Source organism: Buteo buteo, chromosome 3 (genome assembly GCF_964188355.1).
Source record: "Buteo buteo chromosome 3, bButBut1.hap1.1, whole genome shotgun sequence".
NCBI lineage: Eukaryota > Metazoa > Chordata > Aves > Accipitriformes > Accipitridae > Buteo > Buteo buteo.
Window position 1 is genome coordinate 9,666,148 of NC_134173.1, and position 21,360 is coordinate 9,687,507.

The 21,360-nt window shown below is 36.6% G+C and overlaps 1 protein-coding gene across 4 annotated transcripts in view; it reads left to right on the forward strand.

The window, feature by feature from the left end:
* Positions 1-21,360, forward strand: part of EXOC3 (exocyst complex component 3) — a 28,540-nt gene that overhangs the window by 1,953 nt on the left and 5,227 nt on the right. For 3 of the 4 annotated variants that reach the window (XM_075022780.1, XM_075022781.1, XM_075022782.1), the window contains exons 2-10: positions 1,144-1,328; positions 5,326-5,545; positions 7,577-8,258; positions 12,751-12,868; positions 15,666-15,791; positions 17,325-17,425; positions 17,913-18,023; positions 18,747-18,897; positions 20,851-20,973. In XM_075022780.1, the coding sequence (XP_074878881.1) occupies positions 1,185-1,328; positions 5,326-5,545; positions 7,577-8,258; positions 12,751-12,868; positions 15,666-15,791; positions 17,325-17,425; positions 17,913-18,023; positions 18,747-18,897; positions 20,851-20,973 (1,776 nt within the window). In that variant the 5' untranslated portion in view covers positions 1,144-1,184. Of the gene's footprint in view, positions 1-361; positions 384-1,143; positions 1,329-5,325; positions 5,546-7,576; positions 8,259-12,750; positions 12,869-15,665; positions 15,792-17,324; positions 17,426-17,912; positions 18,024-18,746; positions 18,898-20,850; positions 20,974-21,360 lie in introns of those variants that run through there. The other variant, XM_075022783.1, reaches the window with a different exon arrangement.

The following is a 21,360-nucleotide window of genomic DNA, read 5'->3' on the forward strand; positions in this document are numbered from 1 at the left end:
AAACTGTCTTTCTCTCGACCCATGAGTTTTCTCACTTTTGCTCTTCCAGTTCTGTGCACTTGGCACAGTTCTTCATCAGATCACTGTTCTGTTGAGATTAAGTGATGTGCTGGATATAGGAATGCAGACTGCTTTGACAGTAGATATCTACTTTGAAGGAGTAATATGGATATGAGGGAGTATAATCTGTAGTTGTGGCAGCAGAACCTAAAATGTTCTGTTTTATTACAAGACTGAAGACATAAAATGTTGGAAAGAATTTGGAAGGAATGAGGGAGTCCAGATGTGTTCCTTGGAGTTCTGTGAACACCATGTTCTTGTATCTTCGGTGACTGGGATCCTCCCTGCTTTCTGTTAGCAGCTAGTGAAGCTTGAGAGAACAGGTCTGATTTGATGGCCAGCAAATTTTATCTTTTTTTGCATACTGGTTTGCATGCATATCTTGACTTAACTAGAAGTTCTGCTGGAGACCTAGATGAAATATTTGATTAATTTTTCCCTGCGTACCTACACCTCTGATGTACTGATACTGTAAGAAGTGAATACGAGAGTAGGAAATAAAAAAAATCATCCATTGGAAGTTTGAATGGAAGTGCTTTATAGTTAAGTCTCTGGATTTAGAGCTTCCACAGCTATGTTTCTCTCCACTTCTGGTAGCAAATTTGACCTATTGCTGCAGGGGGACTATAGTTCTCTCAGCTCCACCAGATTCTAGTTCAGGAAGAGTTAGGACTGTTGGTTGGACAAGATTCCTTTATGCTTGTCTCACTGCCCTTTTAGTAGGCAAACCTACTCTAGGATTAGATAGAATCTGTCTTTTAAATGAAGATTGGCTGTTCTTTTGTTGTTGGTGGTGTGGCTTGGTTTGTTTTTTTTTTTTAATGCGAACTTACAGAGAGCAAGGTAAATGCAAAAACAATAACCAAAGAACATTTCGGGTAAACTAATGAAACAGAGTTAAGTGACTTTAAATGCAATTCTTGTAGAATTCCGATTACTACTCTTTATAATGCAGTCTGATGATGGTTCTGTCAAGTTGCACTGTGTTTATGGCCAAAGTTAGTTCTCCAGTTGTTAACTTTGAAATGATACATAGCCATCAAATGAAAAAATATTTTCTAAAAATGTTCTATTTCTTTTCAGTACTGTTAAATTATGAAGGCATTTTGAGGTCCTAATCAACAATGGAGGAAACGGATAGGGAAGCAGTTGCAACAGCTGTTCAGAGAGTAGCGGGAATGCTTCAGCGTCCTGATCAGCTGGATAAAGTGGAGCAGTATCGCAGGAGGGAAGCTCGTAAGAAGGCTTCAGTAGAAGCTCGACTCAAGGTACAAAGTTCGATAAACCTGAGTGTCCGTGGTGCAGCATGAATGTACCTCCTTTTTTTTGCGTTCTGTTTTCTGATTCTACATTTTCATCCGGATAGTTTTAAACCACAGACTTTAATTTTTGTTCTGTGTCCAAAACAGAAACTTTGCATCCTGAAAGTAATGCAAACTAATGCTGTACATATTACTGAAATTTTATTCAAGGATTTCAAGTGTTCTTATGTCCTGTAACTTATACAGTTTATCCATGGACAGCTACCCTTGTACTGTGTAGCCTGTCAGCCAACAAACCTTTGTCTTAATGGTTGAATGCTGAACTTGTAACAAAAAGTTGATGATGGTGACTGAAAAAGATCAGTCAGTTTAGTCTCTGACTTTTACATGGGATTATGGAAGATAGCTAAAATCTATCACATTTTTGTCTCTTGCGGAAGTGTACCCCATGATTTTTCCCCTCCTTCACATGTGTACATGTGAGTGCACGCACGCACATGGACACACACAGACTTAGCCTGAAATATGAGTGAGGTCATCCTATGTTTAGTGTCTGTGTGTTACTGAGTTCTGTGTTTTCTTCTTTCACTGGTACTCACTAGCCAACAGTTGTTTTAGACCACTGTATTAAGTAATTGGAGTAGAGCCTTAGAACAGTGTTTTGGGAAATATTTTTGGGTTTACCAGATCAAAATGGCCGGTATACACTGTATCTAATCTTACATTTCAGAATAAGTTAGTTTATCTCACAACTATTTGATGGCTCCTTCTTTGTGGGGGTCTGCATGAAGTAGAAGAGAGCCTGCCTTCTTTCACAGTGAAAAAATCTGTTAGCAAATTACACATTAATTTTTGTCTGTAGCATGAAGCGTATAGTGGAGTCCATTAATAATGGATCAGCTGTTTAGTTACTGTGATCTGTTTATAATATATGAGCACAGTCATTTGCCTACTGGCTGCTTCTATATTCAGTGATGACTAAACATAACTATAAGTTTTGTAAATGCCTAAATCCACTTTATAGCTAATTTTCTTGTCATTTTCCTTAAGTTACCTTAACTTAAGTCATCTATAGATGGTCAGAAATACCTGTTCCAAAAAGAAGTACAATGTCCCTTAATCCATTCAGGATGCATTCCTGAAACAGGTGACGGTTAGTGATGGAATGGTTAGCGAGCAGTTTTTCCTGTAAGAATTACTATAATGGATGGGAGCACAGAGGACGCAAGAAATGCTCTTGCTCTGTATTTAAATTGTGTATATGTCTGGAGTGGAAGATGGAGAGACAGGGTCATCAGGAGTTGCTGACTTTTCAGGTTGGATCACTGTTGGAATACCTCAGCTGCTTCATCTGTGTGAATGAACACATGGTAAATCTTTTAGTGTGGACATGTTGGTGCTTCTTTCTGGCTAGATATGCTTTCATCTTTGTCATCATTTTCTTCAGATGAATCAAGATAATCAAGTCAAACAAGGGTGAAGAGTAGAAAACCAGGGTAATAGTTGTGTGTCACTTACAAGGATGAAGCCGCAGAGGTCTGGAATGGTGTTGTGCCCAAAAAACCAGCATCTCCTTCAGTTGGTTATCCTACTCCTCTCTCTATATCCTCTCCCAAATATTTAGTTATGTCCATTTCTTACATCCTTCTCTGCATTTCTTCCTGCATTATATAAATTCTTACAGGAAAAACTGCTTTGAAATTTGTCAGACTCATCCGCTTCATGCGTGAGACTGATGGCAGTTAGTGAAGCAGTATTTTTAAGCATCGGTAGCATAACTCTGAAATGATGGGTGGATAAGCACCAGCTAGCACTGTAGGCTAGTACTTCTGGGCTCTGCAGTCCAAAATGTAGGCAACGAGCTGCTTGGACTCTATTGCAGAACCTGAAAAGTTATGAGCATTACAGCCAACTCTGTGCACATATTCAGTCAATGGGAGAACTTAGGTTTTGGTTTTCTCTCACCCTGAAGAAATACTGCATACATATCCTAGGAGAGTTCCTATGTCATGGGTTTTCCTGAGTATAAACATGCTTGAATCCTCTACCTTTTGATTCTTAGTGGCTGTGCAATCATGAATTTGAACCATAGGGCTCTAGGGAGACCAGGCAGCCAGGGTCCTGGTTCTGTGGCTTCATGTTGAGAGCTGTCACTTGAAAAAGAGATAAAAATGAAATTTTGAGCCCTGTTCCTAGGATGGCTTGTTTTGTTTTTTTTAATACAGCGATGGTCAGTCCAATCTAAGATGGGTATGCATTCTTGGAAGTCAAGTCCACAATGCTAGGACATGCCTCACTCCCTGTCCCCCCACCCCCTTCCCTGGCCCTAGCTGACTACTAGAACACGAAGTGAACATGGGTGGATGTAGATTTTTCCCTGGCTGTTTGTGTCAGTGACCAAGATTAGTGATTGTTTCAGTTTAACATAATCAAGTTTCTGCAAAAGTTAAATAGGCAAAAATTTGAATATGTAATACTTGGAAGATCTGCCTCAGAAGAAATTGAAATATCAAATGGGAAGTATTGAATGTTTAATGGTCATGTGACTTTTAAAATACTTTATGATCAGCTTCAGGAGATTGTGTTTGAGTATCATATTGAATGTTTGAGTATCCTAATTACCTCAGTTTCTGTAGGGGAAAAATGTGTTAATGCAGCAATTCTGTAGATAGATATTGTATAAAAATGCCTTACCACTGCTTAATTGTACTGAGTTCGACAGGAAAATAAATTTTTATTGATGAAATCAGCACATCATAATTTGAAAGTACATAAATAGCGGTAGTTTAAGAATCACTGCTTTTTTCTGGGACTTTCCCAGTACATTTAAAACACAATAAATGTTGTTCATAGTTACCAGGATTTCCTCTTTGGCTTCTAGTATCAGACAAAAAGTTCCATGACTGCCCAAGCTTTTTGGCATTAAAAATATGGCAAAAAATGTGTTTTGAGCTTAGCAAAACCATTAGTGCCTCACTTCTTTACTGGTTACTTCAAGTCCTTGAGGTAAGCAACTGAGTTTTCACTGATGTCTTGCCTTTGGTTTGTCTTTTGAAGTCTGTTATTTCCAGTTTCATTTTCCACTCACCTGATTTCATCTTAGTCACATCTTTTTAAAAATACATATATAAAAAACATCCTGTGGATGTGATCTGATTTCTTTCACTCATATATGCACTATAATGGATTTTCTGTAAGGTGTCTGGACAGTCAAATTATATTCAGGACTAACAGCCTATGTAAAGAGTGATTATTTCAAGTGTCACCTATCACAAGAGCAATCTATATCAATAACCTCTCTTTATGCCAAAATAATCTAGTAGTTGGATTGTTGGTCTGGTTGTTGATGTTTTACAGTGCAAAACTTTATTTAGTTGGGGTTTTGTTGGGTTTTTTTTTTGTTTTGACTGAATTCTTTTTGATATATTTTTTTCTTTTTTTTTGCTTTCAGGCATGACAGGCTGGAGAGGGGTTTTTTTTAGAACATTTCAGAATTTTAATTTTTTTTTTTTTTTAAGAACATTTTCAGTTGCCATTCAAACTTTTTAATTGGCTTGGTAAAATGCTTTGTGAATCTGTACATACCAAGCACCAAGCATTCTGTTGAAACATCTGTATCAACTTTCTTCTGATAGCCCCCTTTGAAGTGAATTTATGAAGGAAATGCGAAGAAATCTGATTCTGCCTTCTCATAATCCTGGTTTAATAAAGATTTATAAAGATAATGATCTATCTGCCTAAGCTCCTATGCTTTGTGGGTGAACCAGTTGTATCTAGGTCCTTTAAAACTAGATGCAACTTCAGAACTTCAAAGAAAGAATATGTGCGCACACATGGAGTAAGTTACACGTTTCTAGTAAGCTATAATATTGCCTTTTCAGGTTTGTTTTCCTCTGAAAATGTTAGATACTGAAATTAAAATTAATTCTTGAGAAACATTGTAAATACAGAACCTATAATGATTAATATGAGTTCTTTCTTGGTTTTATTGTTTGTATTTAAGGCAGCAATCCAGTCACAGTTAGATGGAGTACGAACAGGTTTAAGTCAACTGCACAATGCACTGAATGATGTGAAGGACATTCAGCAGTCTTTGATAGATGTCAATAAGGACTGGAGACAGAGCATCAACACCATAGAAAACCTCAAGGATGTTAAGGATGCTGTAGTGCAACATAGCCAACTGGCAGCTGCTGTAGAAAATCTCAAGAATATCTTTTCAGGTAATCTAATATTTATATAATCCATCACATAGTGAAAGCACTTTAAAATGGTACTAACAGCTGTAAGATTGTCAAGTAATGCTGAGAACTTTAAACCTCACTGGAAATGAAGAATTAAGGAAGAATCACCTACGCATCACATTCAGGGAAGTAGCTGGTAACCATTTCATATATATCAAGTCTAAATTGTGCTGTCAAAACTTCCAGTCTGGCCTATCTCATCATCAGACACAAGTCACAAAGAAGCTTCTTGCTAGCAATCAGTAGCAAAGATAACATGTTTAGTATAAAAGACTGAAATATGCAAGTGGCATGTACAGGAAGAAAATTCGTGAGGATCTGAAATGTTGCCAGTGAGTTGGGCACCTACAACAAGCCTAGGTGGTTGGGTAAAAATAGTCCCAGATGATTTTAGGAAGCAAAAAATTTTTGCAGAATATGAAACAGCAAGATCTCCAGTCAAAGATTCCCTGGCAGTCTTTCTCACACAACAGCTAGGAGCCTGAAGGATTTCCGTTAATGTTATAAGCGTAAGTATAAACTACCTGAAGTTCAGTTTCAGCTGTGCACAGTCCTGGCTTCCCAGTCAGACAGCACAATCACAGAAACCAGCTCATGCATAAGGGAATTATACATGGGAAATAGTTCTTCCTTGCACCACTGCACAATTGCAAAAGTTTTCAAAATTAAATAAGATTTATGTGATATAGTGGGTACTGTAAAGACAAAGAAAATGGTATTACCTCTGTCCTTCTATGCAGCCTTTTTGGTGCACATTCCATTCCATCTTGAATCAGGGTGAATTCCTTGCCAGGACTTTTCTGCTTATAAGTAATTTTAAGAATTTTATCTCTATAGAGGGGGCTAAGCCTATCATACCCCTTTGATTTTATTTAAATAGTCTTTTCTCTCCTCTTCTCTTCTGAAAGTAATTCCCAAAATGTGCCTCTAAAGAAAAATTGTTTCCCAGTCATACCAGGTTGATTTGTTTAATCTCTGTAAGAGTGTGCCTAACTGCTATGGTACCAAACTGGGATATGGTGTGCAACTTAAAGAAAAAGACTAGTATTTACATTCAATGTCTAGCAATGAAAAACAACAACAAAATTCTCTGTGTTCCAATGCTGAGTAATTTTGGGGGTGTTGTTTTCTTTTAGATTGATGAATGCAATTGAGACAGTACGCCTTTTCTTTTCTGGCATTCTGAGAGGTTTTTAGTGTGAAGCATCTCCCCCCGGGGTTGTTAAACAGTATAGTTGATGATAACTTCACTCTGAGCAAAACAAATGTTTTATCAACCAAGTGGTTTTCATCATGATTAATGATTGTGTATAATTGTCTTTGCAAACCTTCTTTGGGGGCTGCCAGTTCCATCACTAGCTGCCTTTTTTGCAGTGACAATTTTTCTGCTGAGATTTTTCAGTTCTTTCCCCCACAGGATCCTAATCCTCTTCTATAATATTCCTCAAATACTGAAAAATAAAAAAGAAAAAAAAATCTTCTAAATAGTTTAGCAGCATAGGTAATTATTCGTATTCTTCCTTTGTGCCTTAGGCAGGCAAAAACTGTTCTTTCAAGAAGGAAGTAAAATTAAGTATTTGTTGGGTATATGCAGCGTCAGGTTCAACAGGGTAAGCGACTTTTAGTCAGGCAAGTTAAAAGCCTTTTGTGTAAGATACAAGGAAGCTAGTACTGCAGTTTGTTTCATAGTAGACTTTCATGGATTTTTAAAATATTTTTTTTTAAGGGGGAGAAGGAGAGAAAGGAATTTATGTTCTGTTGGCACTATGATCTTTGTTTAGCTACTGATCAAAATGGAGCATTAGAGTTAATAATGTGTAAAGTTACACAGCATTTACTAAGAATTTTTTAATACTTCAAAATAATTTCCTTCAAATTATTTCAAAAGAATTACTACAGCTGTTTTCCAGCTTGTTTCCTAGTGCTGTTATTGTCTTGTATTTATTCTTTGTATTTTGATTGTGTTGTTTTACTCTTTTTGTTTTTTCTTCTTCTTTGCTTTTCTTTCAGTTCCAGAGATAGTCAGGGAGACCCAAGATCTGATTGAGCGAGGGGAACTGTTGCAAGCTCATCGAAAACTGATGGATTTAGAGTGTTCTCGTGATAACCTGATGTATGAGCAGTATCGCATGGACAGCAAAAACACACATGACATGAACCTCATCCATACGTACTTTGGGGATATGCAGAAACTTTCTGAGGAGTTGGCAAAGCAACTTTGGATGGTGGTTCAAAGATCTCTTGTTACAGTCCGTCGAGATCCAACCTTGCTTGTTTCTGTTGTTAGGATAATTGAGAGGGAGGAGAAAACTGACAGGCGCATGTTAGACCGGAAAAAACAAACTGGGTTCATACCTCCTGGCAGACCAAAGAAGTGGAAAGAAAAAATGTTCAACATTTTGGAAAGAACTGTAAGCACACGAATTGAAGGCACTCAAGCAGATACTAGAGAATCTGACAAAATGTGGCTTGTGCGCCATCTAGAAATCATACGTAAATACGTCCTTGATGACCTGCTTGTGGCTAAAACCCTGCTGGATCAACGTTTTCCCCCACATTATGACATTTTCAACAGATTGCTAAACATGTACCATCAAGCTTTGTCCACCCGTATGCAAGAGCTTGCTGCAGAGGATCTGGAAGCAAATGAGATTGTTAGCCTTCTAACTTGGGTTTTAAATACATACAAAAGGTAAGGTCCCCTTATCTTTTTCTCTTAACCATAGTTGAGGGTAAGCATGCAAAACACAGTTTTGTATTTTGCTTTGTGGAAATTGCTCCTTAAAACTTGTTTGCATTTTCTAATATGTGATTTTTGACTTGCTTTGTAAGCTTGAAGTTTTAATGCAGTTAAAGTCCTGCTTGAAGCTACAGTCACCTTGTACTTCTGTGCCAATTTGGTGAAGTACTGGGAAGAGCAGAAGAGACTTAAGAGTTCTTGTGTGTGAAGCAAAATGTTTGTTGCTGGCCATAGCCCCAGAAGATTTGTATGGTCATTAATTTTCTATGGTTCTTTTTTTACAGCGGCTGGCACTGTTTCAGTGTTGCTTCATTACTGTTCAATGGAAAGAATGTAATAACTTCCTTCAGGTTTTCTCTCAGAACTGTGCGGTGATTTGTTTATTTAGAAGAATTTCTGCTTACAGGTTGTCTCCTGTGATACTCTTAAACTGTTTTCTTTTGAATTGTGTGATTTGTTGGAACAACTTGAGCATTATGTCTTTTTTATTATTTTTTTCCCCCCATCTTCCAGGTAGAAACAGCTCAAATGGCAACTGTTTAGTTTTTGCTGGCATGCAGTTACTAAAGCAACTGATTTGTTTGGGGAAAAAGTAATGCTAGCCTTTCTGTGGCTCATGACTGTAATCCTGTTTTCAATAGCTGGCATTGACCCAGAGTCTCTGCTGTGTACACTTTTGCTGTCTTCAATTGTTCAGTCTCGCTAATTCAACAGATTGGATGCTTGAGTTCAAACTCTATGGTTTAGAGTATAATACCATAAAGCAAATAGGTAGGAGATAATACCATTCTCTAGAATTTTTATAACCAGCTTTGAGATTCATTTTGTGTTCAGAACTCTGTGCTTTGCTTGCTTTGCTCTACGCTGTGAAGTTCTCCTGCTTTCCTCCCCTGCAAGGAACAATCAGGAGCACTCACTAATGCATATTTACATGACATACCTGTGCAGGGTATATGAGAGATGCAGCTACCAATACGGACCTGAGTTCATTGGCCTTTTCTTCTTTGTTAATAGAAGGCCAGAGGAATAACTCCACAGCGAATGCAAATCAGAAATACGTGAAACCCTCTTCCTAGAGGTGCATGGCCTTGGCAGAAATCCAGCTCTCAGGTTCTTCATTTATGTCCTGAGGCTGATGTTCCAGTAAAGCAACTCTTGGTCTTAAAATTGCCCTTCTATCCTTCCCCCCAGACGTAGAGCAGATTGCTATTGAGTTATACAATTCAGAGCTAAAGCACTCTCAATCCATGTGTTCCGTCACAGGAAGGGCAAAGGGAGGCAGGAAAGCCAGCATTGCATCTATTTACAAAGCAAACAAATCAAAATGAGATCACTCCTGCTAAAGCAAGTTATGTGGCTCGTAGCACCTGATGGCAGAGTCTTGTAAAGGAAGTGAAAGTGTGAGAGGAGTGGGCACAGTACAAGATATCTGAGAACGCACTTCTCTCCTGGGTATCCATGTAACAAGTGTGACGGAAATTAGAGGAAATATCTCAGGAAAAAATATTAAGGCTTTGGGTTTCTCTCTTCGCTTAAAAAAAAAAAAAAAAGAGCCTGAGGGCAGTACAGTAATTGTATTTTTATAGATTACAATAAACTGTTATAAAGAGGATGATAATTAGCTGTTGTGTATGTTTGTAGTGGACAGTGGAAGAAGAAATTGGCTCAGGCTTGTGAGTGGGAAAAGTAAAGTGCTCAAGCGGGATACTTGCAGAGCTTACCAAATGTCACTGGACATTTCTTAACAATACAATAAACAGTTCTCTATAAGGATATGTTTATAATAAACTGTGAGGGAAGATGCCCTAGACGACATCATGAGAACTGTGTTTCTGTGATATTTCACCCTTTTTTGCCTGTATGAGAAATAGGTTCTAAACTGCTGTTACATTCTTTGTTCACTTCTATGGAACACTGTATGGTGGAAGATCGTTTTGTCCTTTCTCATCTCTCTCTACTTTTAATAAATGTAATTGAATATTAGAGGAAACATATACATTTGTATTTGCATATTACAGTTGCACTTCCAAGCCAGCTGAGAAAATACTGACCAATTAAGAGAAGCATTGAGGGTTTTTTCCATGTAACGAATTGTTAAGAAAGCCGTGCATAACTTCTGTTTGCAATATTTGCAAGATAGGAGTTTTAAAAGAATTGTGTTCTTCTTTACCAGAGCATGTCTTGGAAGCTGTTTGTAGAACTGTATTCAACTCATAGCTGAGAAATAAAGCGATGCTCCATGTGGAATAATAGCCTTTAATATTTGAGTGGGAAGCAGTTTTACTGTGCTAGATGTATTTCTCTTTCATATTTAAGTCAGTGAGACCTTTAGAAACATACTGCTATTACTAAATCTGTACTGGGTTGGGATCAGGACCCTAATCTGGGTTTTAGGGAAAATACAAGTCTTTTAAGATCCTGATGCCCATATTCATAACATCATTTTATCAGATACTGATCAAGTGTTGACAAAACTGCTAAGAGTTCACCAACATTGCTACAGACAGTGCCAACAATCTTCACTCTAAGGAACAGAAGGAATGGTACTATGTATCTAGATGGATGCTGTTTCTGGATTGAGCACCTCTTTTTACAAGACAGCAGGGTTGGTGGCAAGCCTGGCACAGGAGGCAGAATAGCTTTCTAAAATGTTAGTTTCCAGATAATACAATTCTGGTTGAAATTTCGTCTTGATTATAAACTTTTTGTTGAAGGGAAGTAAGTTCCTTTCCCAGTTAGAAGCCTCCTGACACTTCTAAGAGGGTTGTCTATCCCTTCCTTTCCTCCGGACGTTTGGGTTGTGGCAATCAGGTGACAGAACTTGTGTATAGGAAGAATTTTTGTCTTTGAGGGCTAGAGGTAGAAGCCTGTTGTCTTTGTTTTGGTGTTTCAGTTGGTAAGCTTTGAGAAAGATTTAATGTTTCTCTGGCCTTGTGAAGTAGGGATAATGATGATATAATGAGGCTAGAAATATTTTCTAATATGGCACAGTGCCATAAACAGCTTCTCACATTTCCCCTGAATAAGCCTAGAGCAGGTCCTGCTATTACATGTATTCTTTATGTAAACGGCGACAGAATGGAATTCAGTTTTCTGAATAGCTCGAGCCACTTAAAGTATCTTCAATCTCTTTTCCTACAGGCACAGGAAGATGCTACGAATGTAAAGTGTTCAGTTACAGTGGCTTTTATGGTTTCAAAGACAGGAATTTTGTTCTCTAAGTAGTTAGCCATAGCATGTGGGGTTTTTTTTTAGTTATTTGAGATTTTTTTCATCATGTGGAAGCACCACTATGTTGACTCACTGCATGTACCCAGAGAATGACTTTAACTTGCAGAAATATACAGACTGAACACTTGTTTAGGGATATTTTTTTAACTTGCTATTTGTTTTTTATAGTTGCCACTGCAAATATAGAATTTGTGGCTTCCTTCTGAAAAGCCTGCTAGAAATGGAATGTGAAACAATTTATGTTATTATGATTGAATATATATCCATCAACTGTTAATAAAGCACTCTCTGAAGAGTGTGGGTTTGGGTTATTGATTTTTTTTGAGCATGAAATATTAAGAGTTCTTGCTATGTTGTGCTTTGGCATGGCTTTGTTCATTTTAGTTACACAAGCAACTCATTATATAATCTTATAGAGATGCAAAATATCTCTGTAAAGTATTTTATATAATCCTTCTCAAAATATTTTTGAGGTTGCTCTAGTTTCTTTATAATCCTATAAAACCAAGGATTTTACTTTGCAAGCAAGTATAGCTAATGGTGCTGTTATAATGCAGTACCCATGAAGTGCACTTTTGATTTGGCATGCAAAATGCTGCTCCTCTTTTATTAGGTGTATTCTCTACCAATACAGGAAGCATTGGTAGATTTTCTTTTAATATATTTTAGCTTTTGTGGATGTGATACGAGTAGGAAAACAGAAGCTCCTTTGAGAAACTCTGAGGAGAGTATTTCATACTTTTCACTGGCCTTTCCCATTCTGAAATTCAGCCTGTAAGTTGTCCGTCATGACCTCTGAAATTTAAAAGACATATAAAAATGTCCCCTATTAAGAGCCCACAGGTTGAACCAGTTGGCTTTTATTCAGTCTTAAGCAGTCACTAATTCTCATACATAAAAGTTAGAAACACATGAAAGGGTTGAATATTTAAAATGTCTGTAACATTTTTTTTAATATATGCTAGCCTATAGCTTTTACATCCTGTTCTTTCTTTTGTATAGTTTTATTTACATTCCTTTTAAATGCATTTATTGTTGCAGCTACTATTAAGAACTTTTTGAAATGTATAGGTATTGGAAAATTGCCCCTTACAGTGGTCATAAAAAAAAAAGCTGCGTAGTTTTAAACTTTTTATCTCATTTGTCTTCACTAATCTGTAACGTGTGTTGGTTTTGGTTTTGTTTTTTTGTTTGTTTGTTTTTTTAAAATCAGTACAGAGATGATGGGAAATTCAGAACTTTCTCCCGAAGTGGATGTAAATTCTCTGAATCCTCTGATTTCACAAAATGTGGTAGACCAGCTTCTCAGCAAGTATATGTCAACACTTACTGTGAGTAACAATAATGCAAAGACACCTTAAGATGAGTTTGTAGCTGCATTAGTGCCTCAGTGCTGTTCCTCCATCAGAGGAAACTAATGTGACAAATGTGAACTCGATACCATTACTTTTATAAATTTTCATATACTATGTGTAGGTTTGTTTATATAGTTATAATCAGATGATTTTATAGATGTAAATAGTCACCTTTCAAGGAGTAATTATGCTTTGCAGACTGTATTAATCATATTTTATTAGAAAGGAAGGAATTCCAGTGTTCATATATCTAAATTCATAGTGCTAGTATGTTGGGTATTACTATACTTGCAAGCCACTGAATGCAGCTTGGTCCCTATAATAACTATGTAAACATATGATACAGATGTGAGCTTTTCAAGGTAATCAGGATGTTCATGTTAGCCAGCTTGATTCTTTTAACAGTCTTTTTCCTTTCATGCCTGTCAACTGCATGAGCATAATTTCCTTTTGTGGATGCCATTCCAAGTGCATCTTAAATACAAAGATGCTGCTTCTTGGTTATCCTAAGAGTCACTGGAAATTGGTCAACTACATGGCAAAGGAATCAGTATGTGATTGTCAGGTTTTTAAATGTATTTTTCTTTAAAGATCCACTGTTGATTGCCTCTGAGACTGGATGTTGGGATAGTTGGAATTTTGGACTTGCTGTTCTTACATTGTTCAATTGAATTCCTAGTCCTCCTAAGTTTAGGAGCTCTGCCAAGCAGAGGAGGGAAATTTTTTGCTGCTTTGGATGTGTCAGCTACTAAAATATGTCCAGCAACAACAACTGCTTGGACTTGATACTCATCACAATAATATGAACCGATCATGTTATGTCTCAAGGAAGTTACCAGTAGGGGCTCTGCTTCACTTTAGCTTTACTAGGACTTTGACGCAAGTTTATTTTTCCGCATTTACCTTTAGGACAAAAAAACATTGGTTTGTTTTCTCAAGCTACTTTTGGCTTGACTCAGGAAATGCCTTTGAATTCCTTTTGCCCCTCTTAAGATGAAAAAATATATTGCTTTTTCAGAAATGTTTTTTCCCTACTTACTGAAAAATATTATATATAAAACATTGTGGTATTTATAGTCTATGAATAAAATAAAGCAAAACTGCTGTTCTGTTAAACACAGAGTGGTTTTCTTTTGCTGGTTTAGATTTTTGGCTGTATTTTCTTTTTCAGAAAATACTGAAACTGCCTATTTGTTTCACAGGATTCAGCCTGATCTTATTTTCTACACATCCCTACTTCTACTTTATTTCCTTTGATGTTGTGTTTAAAACTGTTTATAAACAAAATATAACTAGTTCTGTTTGAGTAAATGAAATTATTTCCAAATTGCAGCTATCAACTTAAATATTGATGGTTAAGTCAATAAAAATGACTCATTTTCATGAGAAATAAAATGCTGATAGATTTTAACAGATTTATAATAGATTTCCCACCCCCCAAGCACCTCAGCTTGAAAAAAAGTTCTTGTAAATTATCATCTTAAGGTGAAAAATGTTGATGTACCCTGGGCTGCTGGCTCAAAAGATTAATTCTTCTTTGCAAATCATATCTCATCAGAGCAGTTCCATGCTTATGAGGAAAAAAGATAGTACATCATTTCACATAATTGAAGATGGTATTATATGTACTTAGCAGATTCAGCACTTGATAGGCCACTCACTGTAGTCAAAAGGAGAAGAAGAAAACTACAGATCTGTGTTTGCTTAACAGCCTTTCTTGTGCAGGAAGATCATAAAGCTTTCAGTTTTTTCCTTTATCCTATCTGCTGATAGTTTTGACCAAAAGATACTGATTTAATACATTAAAAAAAGTAAACATTTTAAAAAAACAAATATACCTATTTTAGACTTTTTTGCCCTTTCTGCATACGCCTACTGGTCGTGTTTAATTTTGCAGGTAGGGCATGCTAATATACCTGTGAAGTATGAACTTTTATATTACTAGGGGTTTTAACTAAATGTGAATGAAGTGGAAAAGAGGCAGAAACCTTCAACCCTTTGAAAACATAGGGATAATTATTTTAGATAGACAGAAAGCAAATAATCCAATTACATATTTAGTAAACATGCTGTTCTTTACTAACTACTCTTGCAAATATGTCCATGGTATCTGTGTCACGCAAGTGATCAGAAAACTGGCTTAATCTAGTTCTAAAAACAGTTGTTCTTAACGTCTCTTTGCTGTATAATGTGCTTGTCGGATGGGAGGAGAGCCAACTATTGTATCTCCATCACTATTTTCTGCAGCACTTAATTTCCAAGAAACGCAACTCATTTAATCTAATCCTGGGTTTTTGTCCTCAAAGGTAACAAGCATCAGTTTCCTAAAATGTAGGTAAAAGGAGCTACAAGCAGATACATGCTAATTTTCCTACGTTAAGTATTACCCTAATTTTTTTTTCAGTTGTTGAAAAACTCACTTCGAAACCTAAAGCCTGAGGCTTAATACGTGCTTCCAAAGTTAGTAAACATGTTGATTCTGACGAACTGACTTGCTTTTTGGGTTTGGAGCACTCCCCTTTCAAAATGTGCCTAAACTTGATTCAAACTACATCACTAGTTTACCAGTACCAACCTTTGTCTTTGTCAATGCAAATTTTAATTTGTATATGTTACCTATATCCTGTAGGGATGACAAGAGTGGTCAACATTGTCTGTTACTATGTGACTCTTCATTATGGAAATGGCTGCTATTTCAAATATTGTAGTGGGGTTTTTTGTTGTGTTAAATTAAAAAATCTTTTATTTTCCTTGGTTGCTTTATTTAATATAGTCTAACATCATTGGCTGGCTACGAAAAGCACTGGAGACAGATAAAAAAGACTGGATAAAAGAAACTGAACCAGAAGCAGATCAAGATGGGTACTATCAGACTACGCTCCCAGCTATTGTTTTTCAGGTATAAGAGAACTTGGTTATTGTAGAAAATCTGCAGAAGCAGTACATGGATTTGGGGGAATGGAGGGATGGGAGGGGGGAACCAAACTGTTTGGAATGCCATTGTTTCTGTGTCTATTGCAGTATAGAATTTTTTTCCTGTAGAGTTGTTAGTTGGAGGGGTCGTTTCTTTTGAGGTTTTTATTTGCCTTTTTCACTTTAACACTTAGAGACTTCATTTGTTTTATGTGTAGATTAGAAACATATTTTTCCCAGCCTATTTAGTTGATATTTGTATTTAGTTAACTGCTTTTACTTCGTAAATTTGTAGGATAAGCTTACCAGATGAGACGTTTATAAGTTATTAGAATATTTTTTGTTAAGATGGTGCTGAGGTAGTTAGGCATGTATTTGTTCCTACAGATTATTCATTATACAAACACCTTAATACTGGCAAGAAAAGTTCTGTTGAAGATCAATAATGTTGCTGATTAAACACTACTTTAATCAACATTAATGCCTGTCCAAATTCTTAAATAGCCTCAAAACAGAAAAGATAAAGCTATTTCTAAGACCTTTTAAAACAAACAAACAAAAAAGGGTACCACAAAAAAAAAAAAAACCAACCAACCTCCACCACCCTATTCTTGGTAGTAGAAATGGAGAGTTTTTAAAGTGATCTTTATCAACCAGAAAAATGTCAGCTTATTATGCTCATTTTGTAATTTTTCTTTACAAACATTGTGTTAGGTACCTTCAATGAAAGATAGATGGTCTCTTCTTCCTGCATTTATTTCCCACTTTATTTTTTTCCTGTCTTATACCAGGATTTTTGCTACGTTCTTCCACATTTGTATTAGTGACAAGGTTGACTTCATCCAATCCTTTTCAGAAAGTGTGTGATGTCAAGGAAACTGGTGGCTGATTGGCTCTAGTGTTGTGCTGTCAAAGGCTGCAGTGTTGAGATTGATGTAACAGTGAAACTTTAAAAATCATCTCAGCGTAAAAGCAATGTTTCTACCTGGCTTTGCACCCTTCCTTTCCAGTCCCCCTCCTCTCAAACACAGTTCCCTATAGATCACCTAGATCTTGTACCTAGTTGTGTTTCTGAAGTTTAGGGGGTCCCTTCTACTTCACTAAGGTAAACTTACTACTTTCATATATGGGGAAAGCAAAGGAATTCGAGTTTTAAGGTTATGCATTACTAGCTGCAGGAGCTGACCCAAGAACTTTGATCCACTGTAAAGCCAAATTCCTACTGAATTAGAAATATTAAGTACTCTTTTTGCTGAAGAATGCATCTGTTTTCAGTATCAGGAGAAAACTGCAGCATATATTAATAGTTGTCAATAATTTATTAATTACACTTATGGAAGTAATCGGTTTTGGTTTAGTCAGCAGCAATTGTCTGGGCTTGTTTAAAAACAAACAAACAAAAAACCAAAAAGCATATGTAGAGCTGGTGCAAGTGAGAGTCTCCAACAAGACAGGAGTTCTGTCTTTTGTTTACTACTGATAAAGGCCTCTCTTTATAACTAAACTATTTTTAACTTAGATGTTTGAGCAGAATCTTCAGGTGGCTGCTCAGATAAATGAAGAGTTGAAAACAAAGGTACTCCTTCTATGTCTTCAACAAATGAATTCATTTCTAACCAGGTAACAATTTTTAAAATATAAATGGTTTATCCTGCCTCAGCCTCTCTTTGTTCCTACAATTCCAATATTTGTTTTTCCTACGATTGTTTCTTTATTGCTTTGTCTGTGTTCTATCACATCCATGCCAACCAAGCCTTTCTTCCTTTTCCTTTTCTTGCTTTCTTTCTCCCTTCCCCAGTTTCACTGCAGAAGGTCTTCTGTGCTAGTGAGTGACACTTTCAGTTCCTCTGTACAAATGGCTCTAATTTTTTGAGTCAGTTCCACTTTCTTTTATATCTCGAATTTATATCTCTTTCTCATAAGGAAGACAGAAAAAAACCTCCTTGGCTGGATTCTGCCCAGAACAGTTTGACTAAACATCACACAAGCAACATGCCCTTTATAAAATACTTCTAAATACCTGACAGGCCCTTGTGGAGCATTTGGTCCTACAGGTGTACTGAAGTTATTTCTGTCTGTTTAATGCCATTCCTTGTATATGTTACAGGTACAAAGATGAAGCACAGTTGTATAAAGAAGAACATCTTAAAAATCGTCAGTATCCTCAATGCTATGTTCAATACATGATTGCAGTCATCAACAACTGTCAAACCTTTAAGTAAGTCTGCATGTTCTTGCAGTATTCTGAGAAAAATAAGTATTGATATTTCATTTGTAATACTACATGTTCCCAGGTCCTTCTCTTCTTTTGTGTACAAAGAGGGTTTCAGTTAAGATAGTTTAGCTGACTAAACAAAGACAACAGGTTTAAATATATTACTGTTCTAAGAGGCAGATACTCTTATGTGATTGCTCTTTCCTTTGGCAAGCCAAGCCATTGCCCCTCACCGGTGAAAATCCACTTGTCATTCCAAGAATTTCATTGTCAAAGAAAAATTTATCTTCAGCTTTTAGAATTTGAAGAAGTCATCTGACTTAGTTTCTCTGGAGCTTGCCATCTTCTTACATTTGATCTCTCACAATGATCAAGGTGAACTGAATTGGAGAAAAGTAATGATAGAGGTTGCTCTATTAAGAATATGAAAACAGGCTTGCTCATGTTTCAGTGTTCAGCAATCCAACCCCATGTTCATCTATATCTGCTGCCATTCTCAAGTCTACAAATCAGCAGTAGTTTGTTACCAACATAGAAGTAGTCTAAGCTGATCACTCTAAAATCATGCTGGAGAGTAAATTAAGGCTTCCAAAGCAAGCAGCAGGCATTATTTCCCCTTGCAAAAATAAGACTGTCTAGTATGTCTCTTTCTGTGCACTCCAAAAATTTAGTCACAATGCAGCTGTGCATCAGTGGATGATGAAAAACATTTGTTACTTGTCACAGAGAATCTATAATCAGCCTGAAAAGAAAATACTTGAAAATTGAAATGGAAGACACATTGTCAAGTAGTCATACAAGCATGGATGCGACTTTAGACATCATTGCCAAAGAAGGATGCTCTAGTCTGCTAGATGAAGTCTTCATGGATTTAGAGGTTAGAACTTTTTTTCCTCAGAAAAACAGAAGTATTATTTTATAAGGAAAAATAATTCAGGAATGAAGTAGTTACGAAGCCTTTTGATTGCTACACATATTTTATGTATGATGTGCTAGCAAAATTTCAGTAAATGTCAGTGGTGTTCTTCAGTGATATAGTATGCATGTAGGAGACTGAAAGGTTGCTTAATTATATTTCACAGCATGACTTTAGGCAGGTGCTTTGTATATAATGAACATTTTCTAGCAGATTGTACTTAGTCTTACATAGTTGAGTTCTAAGAATTATTTGGGAAACTACTGCTGATACTAAGTTATCATATTTGTACAGGTGCAGTGTACCTATAATTAAGATAGTTAATTTACTCTAAAGGTGGGCCCTTTCTGACTGATAAATTTCCATGCTTAAGAATTCTAGCTTCTTGTATAGAATCCCTCAGGAAAAAATCCCATCTTTTTATTACTAAAAAGAAATTAGGAGTATGGGGAGGGAGGCAGGGAAATCAGAGAAATGGTGGGGGTGAAGAAACTTGCTCTGGGACTTGTTAGATTTGTAATAATATTTTGAACTAATGTAAACACCTTGAGTGACTCACATTAAGAAAGATGTGGGAGCAGTGTTTATTTTAAACTTGAAGCTCTTAAGCAAAACCTTTATTTCTCATTAACTGTGCTCATTGATGATGTGAAGACACTCCTCTACTCTAATGACCATTCTTTGAAATTCATTAACCTCAAGCTTCACGTCACTATTATCATTTATAAAATACTGTGCTCTAATATGTAAAGAATTTTTCCTCTGGGGAGAGCAAAGCAAGACGGGTATATAGATTGTTGTGGTTTAACCCCAGCCAGCAACTAAGCACCATGCAGCCGCTCACTCACTTCCACCCCACCCAGTGGGATGGGGGAGAGAATTTGGAAAAAAGGTGAAACTTATGGTTTGAGATAAGAACAGTTTAATAGAACAGAAAGGAAAAAAATAATAATTATAATAAGAACAATAATAAAATGACAATAATAATAAAAGAATTGGAATATACAAATCAAGTGATGCACAATGCAATTGCTCACCGCTCGCTGACCGATGCCCAGTCAGTTCCCGAGCACTACTCCCCCCAGTTTATATACTGGGCATGATGTCACATGGTATGGAATACCCCTTTGGCCGGTTTGGGTCAGCTGCCCTGGCTCTGTTCCCTCCCAACTTCTTGTCCCCCTCCAGCCTTCTTGCTGGCTTGGCATGAGAAGCTGAAAAATCCTTGACTTAGTTGTTGCTAAGTAGTGTTTATACTAAAACATCAGTCTGTTACCAACGTTATTCTCATACTAAATCCAAAACATAACACTATACCAACTACTGGAAAGAAAATTAACTCTATCCCAGCCAAAACCAGGACAAGATGTAAAGAATACTGGAATTATGTATTGTGGAGTTCTGGGAAAGGAGTAAAGTGTATAGGCCACCAAGTTTGGTATAGGCACAGGAAGTTTGTGGGGCCATCAAAGAGGAAATACTGAGCAGCCAGTAGCAGTTTAAAAATCAAGCATGAAGTTGCATTATCTCAACAGTTTGAAAGTGCCTCATATTTAAAATTGGAATCACCAGCTCTTATGTCAGTTTTGTCCTCGGACCTTAACTTTTTTATTTGGCATAGACATTTAATTAGAGAATGTAATAAAGGATTTTAGAGAATTCATATGAAACAAATGCTCAGGTTAGTGCACTTGGTTTACATACACACCAGTGTGTATGTCAGGGTAGCACTCTGTGGCAACTCTCATTCTGACAACTGATCACATCATTTTCCTACACTAACTGCTTATTCCTTTTGAAGGAGTGTAGGTTAGAAGTGTAGGACACTTAAAATTGTCTCCCATTTTTTTTGTAACTGCAATGATATGATGAAAGTGTCAAAAATTTGTTCTGATCAATTGTTTACCTTCTCAGCCACATCTCAATGAGCTGATGACAAAGAAATGGTTGATGGGGTCTAATGCAGTGGGGACTATCTGTGTCACTGTAGAGGATTATTTCAATGACTTTGCAAAAATTAAAAAGCCTTATAAAAAGGTAGGTGCAAAATATTCTATGATACTTTGCTAATGTACTCTGAATATCGTGTTGGTTTGGAATTTCTGAATACTGAATGGAGTTCAGAATTGGAATACAGAAATTGGAATTGATTCATCACTGTAAATGAAAAAATGTTCATAATCATATTGCAGAAGTCTGAATCTAATATTTCTCTCATCTTTTTTTGTGCATAGCCATATAATATTGTCAAAGACAGATCTGAGTTGCAGATCTTAGTCCAGAAAATGTATTGGCACGTTACTAGATTGTATTCTTACCAGCTGGTACTCTTCTACCGTTCCTCAGAAGTTTCTACTCAGTTAAAATTAGCTCTTCTGAAAAGAGTTTTGCTGGCCTGTAATTACTTTTTTATAAATGCACGTT